Here is a 12704-nt window from a genome sequence, read left to right on the forward strand (position 1 = left end):
TCTCTGGAGGGAAAGACAACTTCTTTGAGAAAAAGGTGGGGGAGTACCAGAAGATGGGTGTGATGTCCTCCTCTGAACAGCAAAAGTTCACGTTGGATGCTGACTTTTGAAAGTACAGAATAAAAGAACGGGAAAATCAAACGTTGTCATGTTTTCTTTGTTTTTATTTTGTGACTTAGAGACTTAGAACCATGCCAAATAAGGGTATGTCGTTCACGATTGGGGATGGGGGAGGTTCATTTGGGGTGGAGTGGGGTTGTCATAATTACCTTGGTTTCACCCCTGCTCAGATCTAACAAAATACCTATTCCCCTAGATTTTGCCGTCATAACATGACCTCTGACCTGCTCCTGAATAAATTAAATCAGCAGACGATGACCTCTGACCTGCGCCTGAATACACAATCTGTGACTTCTGACCTCTGACCCGCGCCTGAATAAATAATATCGGCAGGCGATGACCTTTAACCTGCACCACCTTGCACCGCCAGAATAATAGGAGTCAGCGTGTCCCTACTATACTACTAACCTATGTTCGCTGTTAAAAAACAAGGTAATTAGGGATAAGGTATCAAGTCAACGGACGTTTCAAGTTGCAAGATATTCAATATAAGGTTTGAAACCACCGACTGCTAACCAGTACTATCCTCAGATACCTTATCTTTTTCTATAAACAACGGATATAGGTTAACCCGTGGATAAAGGTGAACTAGCATGGGGATCATCATATGGTCACCAAAATGATAATGACTTCACCTATGTAGATATACTATCGTTACTTCTTGCATTTTTATACTGAATTAGTAATGTTAAGTCCTTAACAAACAATGTCTATTTTCCCTTAACTACTTGACAAATATTTCGATATTTACCTTATCGTCTGGCGCTTAGAAAATATAGTGACAAATGACGTGCCATTGTTCTTTATGACATCCATGGATAGGCCATACTGATTTGATTATATGGATGACATCCTATGGGCATACCAAAACTGATGCGAGCGTGCGAAAAGAAAAGATGGACAAATACTTTGCCTTTCTTGACCCCTCCCCGTCAAGACTGAATATGGCGACAGAACACAAGCCATCTTACACAGTACTTGAACAATATAGCAATCTGGCTTGATATGTCAAAGCCCAACTATAATTCTGGGAACCGAATCGTCACATTTTCGGCTGCTATTTTTTTTTCTTTATTCCAAAACACATAACAAGGACAATGTGGCGCTGCACTCAAGTTTAACGACTTATTTTAGCAGCGCCACAGAACAAAATACAAATGAATTAATGAACTTAGGTAACTTAGGTCAACATATCAGTGCGCCACGTCCCACCACCCCAAGACATACAGTTACTAGTACCAATTAGCCTAATTTAAAAGTACATATGGAAAGGAAAATTAACAAAAGTAAAGTTGGGATATTCTATATGTACTTGACTGATACAGTCATGTAGAGCTAGAAGCGCATAGTATCCTCAATGTAAGTTGATGTAAGGCTGTTATTGAATGAAGACCTTTATTGTACGTTTTTGCTTTCTAACAAGCTAAGGACAGGTCAATGTGAATAGGATACATCTCCTAGTGATTCTAAGTACAATCTGTGTAAACTGTGATACATGACTGGAACTACAAAGTCTAAAGTATACTAGTACTACTACTAGTATGTACAGGTTCAACTTCTTCTCGCTTCTTAATACAGTCGTAAATGTAGTTGCAGGTGGAGTTTAGAATACATGGTTTGTCTAATTGCATTAGAAATGTACATTTTTCAGTGCTATTTAAATGCAGAAAGCATGGAAACTTATCTTGTACACATTTGAAGAAGATATTTGAATCCTTTATATAATCTTAGGCGACAGACGGCCTTCTTATGTAGTGAAATCCCACCCGTGGCTATTATTTCTTTCAAGTCATCAACCAGTAGCAATGTCGTTATGTATCTTTCATAAATGTAATAGATTTTGTGGTAAAATAAGCAATGGTGTTGCTTGTAATTTGGTTTATATAAAGTCGTAAAGACTGGCGACAACATTTAGCTGCACATTTCAATGAGAACTTTGACTTTGACTTGACTTTATTGACGATGAGACAAGTCATTACAAGGATCTGCCTAGGCAGCTTTGGGCTGGTATAGCGGCAGACCCTACAAAAATGAGGACCAACATAGATACAAAGAATTCACAAAAACATTACAATGTGATACAATAAAAAATAATACAATGTAATACAATAAAAATAATCAATAGCTATAAATTTGTCATGCTACACATATCGAATAAAATGGATCTATACCGTATATAGCATACCTAAACAAGAGCTGTCTACCGCTAAAAAATTATAGCCGCAGCATGTTCAGAACTCGAGATATCAAACCAGGAAGTTCCGCTGCAGTACCTTCCCATGCCGTTAGGGGGCCCCAAATCTAATCGTTTCCAGGTCTTATCAAGACCTACACACATACCAAATACCAATACAAAGCACTCAGGCGTTCTTGAGTTACGGTGGTCTTCTACACACATCCCCACACACGCTACCGAAAACATAACCTTCTTGACGAAGGTAAATATTGGAGAAGATGAAAGGTACGTGTGAGTTAATTGTAAGATCATGAAAAAAGGTAGGCTCTGCAGCGGGCCGGCTTGAACTATCGACCACTCGAGAGTGGTATAGAGTCAGTGACATGTTTTGGAAGGCTGTCCCAGAGATGGGAAGTGTAGGGGATGAAGTTGTTTTTGTAAATGGTGGTTCTGCATCGAGGAACGATCGCGTAATGTACAGTGAGGACCAATAGGTCCCAGGAATGCCCTCAGTACGTTTGCGTTCGTACGACGATCGTACGACGATCGTACGACGATCGTACGACGATCGTACGACGTGTGTGACCTGGCTGTTACACATGGTGGATGAGGTACCCTGAGAACGTGACGTAACCCGTGTAGTCCCCCCACATGGAGGAACGAGCGTCCAGCTCCACCCAAACCTCGTCCCCAGGCTTCAGTAACAAGATGACGCTGTTACTGCTGGAGAGATGTTCTCCCACCGACTTGTCATACAGACTGATCACAGGTTCTCCGTGCAGTACCAGCCGACTCCAGTAGGCGGAGCCCTTCACGCTTGTCGTCATGCCAGAGTACGTGAACATGTAGTACCCAGGAATTGGAGTCGTGAACTTCCCCGTTGCCATATCGTACGCCCTCCCCTCGTTGGTGTGGAGGATGTTGTACTTCACGATGGTATTTTCCAGGACGTTGACGATCCGGTTAGCTAAGGCGGCGGAGAACGCCACGAACGGTGCATCTGTTAGTCGGCCGTGCGCGCTCAACACGCCGCCTGCACAGCTACACGGCTTCCCTGGTTCACCCTTGTCTCCTTTGAACCCTGTCCTCCCCTGGCCACCTGTTTGGCCGTATTCACCCGGTGCACCTGTTTTACCTGGTTTTCCTGGCTCACCTTTCGTTCCCTTCATACCAGCCATACCTTCAGGTCCCGGTGAGCCAGGGTACCCAGGTGTTCCCTGTCCGCCTTCGAATCCCCTGTCACCAGGGAACCCTCTGTCCCCCTTCTCCCCCTTGTCTCCCGGTACCCCCCTTGACCCAGGAGGTCCTTGTAGAACGTACGACTCACCGCTGACTGTTATGTAACTTGATTCACCAGGTGCACCTGGTGTGCCGGAATCACCTTTCTGTCCCTTCTCTCCAGGTAAACCGTTCTCACCTGCTGGACCACGCACCTGCGTTTCTCTCATCTCAGCAGGTTCACCTTTGTCTCCCTTCTCACCTTGCTGCCCAGGTAACCCAGAAGAACCGGTCATTCCTTGTTCACCTTTCTCACCTGATTTTCCGGGTGCACCTGTGGCACCGACTTTCCCCTCCTCACCTTTAGCCCCCTTCTTCCCAGTCACTCCCACACCTGGCCGTCCTGCGACACCTGGTGGCCCAAGCGCACCTGTTCCCCCAGGTGCGCCTGTGTCTCCCTTTTCTCCAGGTGGTCCCAGAGGTGATGGCGTTGTAACACCTGTTCCTCCAGGCTCGCCCTTCGCTCCCTTCTGTCCAGGTGCACCCACACCTGGCGGCCCCTGCACACCTGCTGCACCTGTCTGTCCTGGGTCACCTTTACTTCCTTTCTCGCCACGCCTACCTGGAAGACCCAGCCATCCAGGGGTTCCTCTCTCACCTGGCGGGCCCTTTACTCCAGGAAACCCTCTCACACCTGTCACACCTGGCTCGCCTGCAGCACCTTTCTGGCCAGATGGTCCGTGTACACCTTGCGGTCCTCGCTCTCCCTTCTCACCTGAGGCGCCGGCGGCACCTGGTTCTCCTTCAGCACCTGGAATGCCCATCGGACCCACCAGCCCCATGATGCCGCGGTCGCCTTTCTTTCCCTTTACGCCAAGGGGTCCTTGCGATCCGGGTTCCCCTACAAAAAAAACAAGCAAACTTCAAAGTATGCTTTCAAACTACACTTATGTCATGTTAATGTGTTTACTTAGTACTTCATAATTCAGCTAGCCTGTTTACCGCATAATTATTACAGTTGTCGCGCAATAAAGTTCTTACATGTATAATTAACTTTCAGTAAAATCCAGCCATATAACGTTATCTAGCTGCAGTCAGTCGGACAAGTAATGATATGACGACAAGAAGAAACTTCTGTGCCATTCGAGGTATGCTGACTTTGCTTGGGGAGAAAATAAAAGTGGTGAAAGGATTCGCCTTCAAATAGCGAGCCCTTACGACCTCATAAAGCCGTAAAAAGTCTATGGCACTACCTTCACCCTAGGTCTGTTCGTGGGTATTGTATGTGGCACAACATAAGTTTCCAAAGTTCAGTGCACCGCCACATTGTCCTTGTCTGTCTGAAAGCAAATATAAGAGAATCTTTACAAAAAACTGGGCCTAATTTTGACAATGTCTTCGTAGCTCGCGTCAAGAGGAGCACAGCTCTGATCACAGTCCCTTTTTTCGCTTCTTACCTATATAAGAAGTTACCCGTGTGCGAAAGAACTTGTAATTACTGTACGTTAGATATGGTAGAAGCCGAAACACATTTTATTTCAAACTGCCCCTTCTATGATCAAGAACGGAAAGAGCTCTTAAAAGAAGCCACCAAATTCTATCCTAATATCTCCATGTTTATACACAAAAAGAAAACTACTCTCCATTTAACGTCGCAAAACCTACACATTACAGAAAAAGTGGGATCTTTCGTCTTCCACTGTCTCAGAAAAAGAAGTCAAACCCAATAAGTTACATCTTTAAGTTAGACTAGAGTAGTCGCTTACTATACTGTTTTAGTGCTTACTATTATTTGTCTGTCTTTTTTTTCTTTTGTCACCTGCAATTAGCCCTCAGGAAAGAATTTGCAATAAACTTATCTATTAATTTTCAAAGGGACATCGACTGAAAACGAGCTGGTGACCACAATAATTAATGTTTAGAAATTTGGTTGATATTACGGCTTCTTACTGTGCCGAAATTTAAGTTGTTAACCTCATTTCTGTGTGAGGCCGTGAACTTGGTGACAATGGTGATCACCCCTCGTACTCCATATTCATCACAGCCATGTAACGAGGCAGTACACATGTATCAAAACGCTCCCACACAAAGGCCATGTCACAGCTGGAGGATTGCCATACGTATGGCATGTCGGCCCTTTTGATGTGCCATAGAATTTAAGGCTTGTGTAGGTTAAGCAGCATAGCGATGATGATACCCATCGATCTTATTGTACACCACGAAATGTTTAAGCCTTGTCCCACAGCTTGCACACAGTCCCACATTTAAGGCCTACATGTCATATTTCCAAACCGGGGCCCGGCCGGGCACCCTTCGGGAGCGAAAAAAACTTTAGTCGTGGGCATTGTGTATAGTTTTATTTGTGTATATATTTACTATACATTCCTATTTTTCGTCTCCACAAACGAGCCCCAGCTTGGAAATTTGATGTTAAACCTAACTAGTCCCCTTCGCAGGCTTGTAGAGCGACGGCGTTTATAGTTTTGGGGGGAGTGACGATTCGCGATTTTAACATGGGCTAGGGTTTGGCTCTATACCGGAAAATGTGGGTTTGCCACACAAAACCCCTACCTACCGACTCTACCTTTTCAGGACTGAAACAGGAAACATAACATCCCCTAGGCCTAAGACCTCTCTGTCTGTCTTGACACCAGGTACGGAACATATACGTTTCCAGTTTCTATATATTTCTCCGAAAATAGTTTTATCAACTTAGTAAATCATTTCAACATGGTTTTCTTAGGTGCGCCACTTTATTTTTCTTCATTACAACCTGTCCGCTGTCTTGCACAGTATAAACACTGTTCAGTTTGCACTGCAGACAACGAAACCTCCATGGAGTAGAGAAGCTATAAAAAGCCACAAGGTTGTGTAAGGTAAAGTGCTTGAACCTCATCATGAGGACAAAGCATGGGTCTTTTTCGTTAACCCGGGTTCACACTTTTTTTATTATATTTTTTTTAGTGTTTCACGCTTTTTATTCGCACATGCACAAATGCCCGACACAAACTGTAGTAAAAGTGGTACATAACGTTTTTTGTTTTAAATTAAAAACAGCAACAACAATGGTACATTTGTCAACCACTAAGACTAGTGTTTGTACAGTCGAGTACTATTGCACATGGAGGGCTAACATATACTGGTGTGTCTGGACGAATTACATGTGTAACTTAACATGCAGTACATGGTCAGTGGAACAGTCAGGAAAGACAAATACATGCAGTACATTTGTCAAAATACTGGGAAACCTTAAGGAATATGTACAGTCTGTTACTACACTATGATCAAACATGGAGTAGTCTAACAATAGGTGGGGTTCATGCCAAAATATCAATAGTAAATTTGTACAATCAATCTACATTGGCTGTCAGTCTACTATTGTACATGTATATCCGTTCTTCGAAGTCCTTTTCAAAGACATTAAAGAGGTTAGTTATGCACAGGTGTGGGTCTTTTCTATGCCAGATCCAAGTTTTAAAGATTGTCCATTTAGCCACAGTAACAGTAAAGGTTCTATTTTTCTGGTCTTTAGCAGTTATTAAATGATCAATTTTTCCAAATAAAATCTCCTGAAAAGTGATTTTTATGTTGGGCAAGGGTACATATGCGTTAACTAATTCCCAGAAATTACACAGTCTTTCACATTTAAATAACATATGTTCATAGTCTTCTATGCTTCCATTGCTACAAAGGGTAGCCCGGGGTTCACACTTGCGTCCGTTCGAGGTCCGTATGGAATTAGCCTCGAGCTCTACCAGGCTCCGTGACCATAGGTCACTGGAAAAATAGTAGAAATCGGAAAGAATATAGACAGATAACATGTCAGAGTTAGCTGGCCGAGGAGTATATAGTTTGCGACCAGCTAACTCATCTGGCGTGTTATATCGGCTATATTTGTCCAATTTCCATAAGCTTCCAATTTTCCGTGACCTGTGCCTGGTAAAGGCTAAGACTCCAACACGACCCACATACGGACTTGAATACATTCACACGTGTAAAATCCACCTGATAATAGCTAGTTGTGCAAAGAGGCTTCCCAACGGCTCGGGTGTTTTAGCCAAGAACACTAGGCAACCCTACTCTTCTCGATGTTGGGTTGAGTTGGGTTGGGTTCTATTACGTGCAGAGGTGTTACGTTGACGCTCAAGCTAAGGGCACAACCCGCCGTACGTGCAATTTGTCCGTGCGTTTTTACCTTTGCCAGAATGGCTAAGGTTATGTTTTAGGCTTGTGAGTCTGTGTGTGTGTCTGTGTGTGTGTGTGTTAACAGCATAACTCGAGAAGCCTTTGATGTATCCCGATTATATTTAGTAGGTGGGTAGGGGTCGGGAAAACGAAGGTCAAGTTCGATAATGGGCCCCCTAGCGGCTTGCTAAGGTACTGCAGCAGAACCTCAATTTTTGATAGAAGAAGAAGAAGTTTATTTGCAAGTTCTTGCCCGAGGGCTAATTGCAACATGAAACATACAGAGAATATAATAAACATGTATAAAATGAAATACTTTGGTATAGATAACAATGGTGACAAGTGTAAACGAGTGACTATTCTATCAATGGTATGGACTGCTGAGAGCTACAATCTACGTATTTAGGGTTTGACTTCTTTTCTGGAAGCAGTGGAAGACGAAGTGTCCCACTTTTTCTATGATGCGTGGGTTATGTGACGTTAACAGCGTTATAGTTTTGTTTTCGTCGGTAAGCGTTTGGAAATTTTTGTGGAATTTGCATGCCTCTTCAAATAACTCCTTTCTTTCCTGATCGTTAGAGAGGCAGTTAGAAATAAAATGTATTTCGTCTTCCACCGGTTTTGCCATACAATGGTTACAGGTTCTTTCGCCCACAGGTAGCTTTTTGTACCGCCCTCTCTCAATTTCAAGGGGGTGGGCGCTAATTCTAAGTTTGCACATTGCCGATCTGACCTCGAATTTATCTAGTAACGTTAAATAAGTTTCCATTGAGTATCCCTTCTTTAGTTTCTTGAAAAATCTTAACTTACCATTATCTGTGGACAGTCTATGAGAAAATGTCTGGATATATATATCTTCTAACCTTTTTCTTAACGATGTACATATATGCTTATTGTCTAGCTGTGAATTCATAGAGTTCCATAGGTAAGAGTAACCAGTATTGTCTAGAATATCTTTGATATCTCCTGTTCTGGACATGCTGTGATCATGATTTTTGGAACTGCAGGCGCCGGTTTCCTTTCAAACTTTGGACGAGAATAACTCTACAACGTGTTGACGAATCGTCATGATTTTTGGTATGTACATAGAATGAGTGATGACTTACATAATGGTATACTAATTATGCAAATTAGCAGCTAATTTGCATAATTAATTAGGAAAATTTATAAAACCACTGCATTCCATGATAGGACTTTCAAACTTGTCACATATGTAGCTGGGAATGAGAGAAATGTTGATAGATATCAATTATGCAAATGATGGCCTCATTTGCATAATTAATGAGAAAATATGAACATTTTGGCGGATCATCATGCTTTTTGGTATGTAGGTAGCGTAAGTGAAGACCTACATAATGAGATACCAATTATGCTAATCAACAGCTAATTTACATAATTAATGAGGATATTTATAAATTCACTACATTCCATGATAGGACTTTAAAACTTGTCACATATGTAGCTGAGAAAGAGAGAAATGTCCATACATATTTACCATGCAAATGATGATCTCATTTGCATAATTAATGAGAAAATATGAACGTGTTGACGGATCGTCATGATTTTTGGCATGTAGATAGCCTAAGTGAAGACTTATATAATGTGATACTTATTATGCAAATTAACAGCTAATTTGCATAATTGATTAGGAAATGTTCATAAATCCACTGTATTCCATTATAGTACTTTCATCAATGAAAGTTGTCACATATGTAACTGAGAAAGAGGGAAGAGAGTAAGAGGTGTATTTAAAGACTTTGAAAGAGAATAAGTCAAGGATGGATCAAAGGATCATCATGATTTTTGGTATGCTAATAGCTTAAGTAATGCTTGCTACAATTTGATATCAATTGATTGTAACTTGGGATCTAATTTGCATAATCAATGCCAAAATTTTATAAACCAACTCCAAGCATATAATTATAAAGAAAATGAAATGAGTAACGCATTTGTCTACAGACATCATTCTGCATAACAAACCTGGTTTATTTGGCAAAGGTATGTGTTCGTGGAACTCTAGTTTTTGGGATGCCACGTCCGCCACGTATTTCTGAAAACGTTCAGGCTGTACAGGACAGGCGCGTCGCGCGTACGTGGGCGAATCCTCAGCCCGATGGCACACAAAATTCTGCCTGCACGTAAAGTTCTACGGCGTGTCTGTGTGATCCAAAATCCGTCGGATTCCCTACGGGTTCGTACGGAGGGGGTACTTACCACTTACGGATCCCAAAAGATTGCCCACGTTTTGGCACGTAGACAGCACGTATTTGCACGTAAGGCGGGTTGTGCCCTTAGCTTTACGCACTCATACACAGGACCGCCAGCAAGCTTTATGTCACCATCCGAAATGATGAATGCAGCCCCTGCAACATGTCCGAGCGGAGGCCTAACCTAGACATTGCAAGAATCGAACTCCAGAATTTGATCCAGATGGCCAATAAGCAGTGGGGTTGTGTTAACTTGGGAAGTATAGCTTAAAACTAACATTTCTCGTCCTTAAATTCTAACCAGAAGAAACATATCCGGAGCCATGTTAATAAGACAATAAGAAAAGTTCTCAAAGAAGCAGATCTGAATCTAGATAAGAGAATCTAGTTTAAATAGTGTCTTATGTATTCCTAGTAGTATTCTTAACTCCGAGTCTGCCAGGAGACATACTCAATAAACGGCTTAACGAAAAAAAAAAATACTCACATATGCTCTGAGATAGAAAGACAATAAAGAATAAGAAAGACAGTCTCTTAGGCTAATGTCACATTTCCAAACTAGGGGAAACGAATAATAGAATTGTATACGTAAAAATATACAGAAATAATGCTCACGACTATTCTCGTTACGGCTTTTATAGTTTGTTGTCTTTTATATTGTACTTTTCGTTCCCGAAAGCTACCCGGCCGGGCCCCGGTTTGGAAATGTGACGTAGACCATAGATAAGAAACTGCCCGTTCCTTACCTGTTAGTCCCATGTCTCCCTTCTGACCAGGTGAGGCCACTACGGTGATGTTGGTACAGGGTTCGGAACAAGTCCCATCCTGTACCTTAGATGAGTACAGAACGAAACAACTGTTAAACAGAAGATAGACTATTGTTAGGAGTTTTACAGTGATTAGCCCAGCGAGCCCGGCCATTTCGACGAGCAGTGCGGGTATGCGAAGAGACTACCTTTACGTTAACACAATCAACTTTGACTCTCTAAAGAGAGGTATATATATAGTTTCCGACTGGTTAATAATATGGTCGACTTAACTCCCCAAGGAGCGGATAGACCCCGGCTGTTTTGCCCTCTTTGGCTGGCGGACAAAAAAACAACAACCAGGGAAAACAGAAAGCCCGACAAAATACGCCTAAATCAAGCAAGAAGACGTCAAAAACCAACAGCAGTCTTATAACCTCTGCTTGGAGAGTAGATGACTTGAACTTGCCCTCGTGCAGAAAGAACAACTTGTGTGCTGTGTCTGGCATACATCCAGTGTTAACTTGAGAAGTAAATGGTGTTAAACTTGTTCTGTGGAGAGTTGTACTCGTAAGATATATTGTCTTTGGTTTGAAGATTGTAACCAGATGATGGTCGCAACTGTACATGTTCAGTTGAGACACTCTGAACTTGAACGAAGAATATCACGGAAAGACTGCAATTTTGCAGCGGTATTCGAAATTTGTCGTCAATGGCTACCCGACGTAAACTCCCTCCGGGTTTCATTTAGTCGCCGTTTTCTTTATGATTACATATGCGTTATCATTTCTTAGTGCGAGTCAGGGGGAGTCTGTATGGACACCAGCATGAAACTCCTGGGGAAAACTCTGGACCCAGGCCAATTGTATTTCCTGCCACCTTTCTGAGACCCTTCTGGATCTCTGACCCAACTTCCTTTCAGTGTCCCCGACGTGACTAGCGGGGAACTGCAGACACACACGACGACAAACAAACGCGACCTTCGTTTTCAGGGAGGCAAGTAAGGTAAGGGTCCTTAAGTAAACTACTCTGGGAGCCAGCCGGGATCGGGCAGCTAGGACAGTTTATTCGGTGGCCCAAGACAGCCAGGCCCGCCAATCTCCTGTTAGCACCCGGGGAGTTTAAGCCCGATTAGGTCCATCTCCTTCCGGCCGGCTTAAACTCCGCCGGAGCGCTAATGTGAGATCGGCGGGCTGACTGCCTTGGGTCCCCGAACAAAACTCGCTAGCTACCCGGTCCTCCCAGGGTAACAGGATAACTCGAGGATTGATTGCATGCATAGTAATGATTTTGGGGTTAGAATGAACAACCCTTCTGTATAAACTCAAGAGTATAGGGCTGTATAGCTGGTATTTATTGTTGACACACAAATATTAGAATTATTCCTAAATATTATTTTAGGCTACGTTGATTTGATTATATGGATGACATCCTTGCGCACATCAATTTTCGGCCACTTCAAAAGAAGAAAAAGTTTTGAACCATACAGCATATCGTACAAAGCAGCTGCAAAATGAGCAAATGTATGCCGTAGATTGCACAAAAATATTGGGACAAGTATATAATAATGTCCTTTTATATAAGGAATAAGATAGGAAAGCACTAAAATGAAGAACCTATTGTGTGGTATATCATATTCCTTGCATTCAGTCATTTGTCCAATCTTCCTGACAACTTAGATTTCATAATGAAGGCAACTTTTATTTTGGGCCAAACTTTTTTTATTCGCACGCTCGCATCAGTTTTGGAGTCCAAGAATATGTCATCCATATAATCAAATCAACATGAATGAATGAAGTAAAATGAATATACTGTAAAATTACTTTTTCAAAGTACACGCACATATTAATTGGGCTGCGTAGCACAGTGGTAGTGTATTCGGCCCGTGACCGAGAGGTCGCCGGTTCGAATCCGCCTGCCGTGTTGCCGGTCTTGTGCCCTTGGGAAAGGCACTTTACACGACTTTCCTCAGTGAAAATGAGTCGTCCCTCGGATAGGACGTTAAATGGAGGTCCCGTGTATGGGGAGAGCCATACCCCATGCACGTTAAAA

The 12704-nt window shown here is 42.6% G+C and overlaps 2 protein-coding genes across 2 annotated transcripts; both read right to left on the reverse strand.

The window, feature by feature from the left end:
* Positions 1-2864: 2864 nt before the first annotated feature.
* On the reverse strand, positions 2865-3507 carry LOC118426616 (C1q-related factor-like). The gene has a single exon (XM_035836117.1). It carries the CDS (start codon positions 3472-3474, stop codon positions 2890-2892), a length of 585 nt encoding a protein of 194 aa, XP_035692010.1. The 5' UTR covers positions 3475-3507; the 3' UTR covers positions 2865-2889.
* On the reverse strand, positions 3479-4411 carry LOC118426239 (collagen alpha-2(IX) chain-like). The gene is made up of 2 exons (XM_035835509.1): positions 3624-4411; positions 3479-3513 (listed from the first exon to the last, which is right to left on the reverse strand). Exons 1-2 carry the CDS (start codon positions 4354-4356, stop codon positions 3479-3481), a joined length of 768 nt encoding a protein of 255 aa, XP_035691402.1. The 5' UTR covers positions 4357-4411.
* Positions 4412-12704: the final 8293 nt, after the last annotated feature.

This window comes from Branchiostoma floridae, chromosome 11 (genome assembly GCF_000003815.2).
Source record: "Branchiostoma floridae strain S238N-H82 chromosome 11, Bfl_VNyyK, whole genome shotgun sequence".
Taxonomy (NCBI): Eukaryota; Metazoa; Chordata; class Leptocardii; order Amphioxiformes; family Branchiostomatidae; genus Branchiostoma; species Branchiostoma floridae.

Excerpts from the sequence above, each read along its gene's own strand:
- LOC118426239 (XM_035835509.1), bottom strand. The coding sequence starts at position 4,356 with ATGGGGCTGGTGGGTCCGATGGGCATTCCAGGTGCTGAAGGAGAACCA. Across the intron at positions 3,514-3,623 it reads AAGTTACATAACAGTCAGCG|GGAACACCTGGGTACCCTGG; the intron begins GTGAGTCGTACG and ends GAAGGCGGACAG.
- LOC118426616 (XM_035836117.1), bottom strand. The coding sequence starts at position 3,474 with ATGGCTGGTATGAAGGGAACGAAAGGTGAGCCAGGAAAACCAGGTAAA.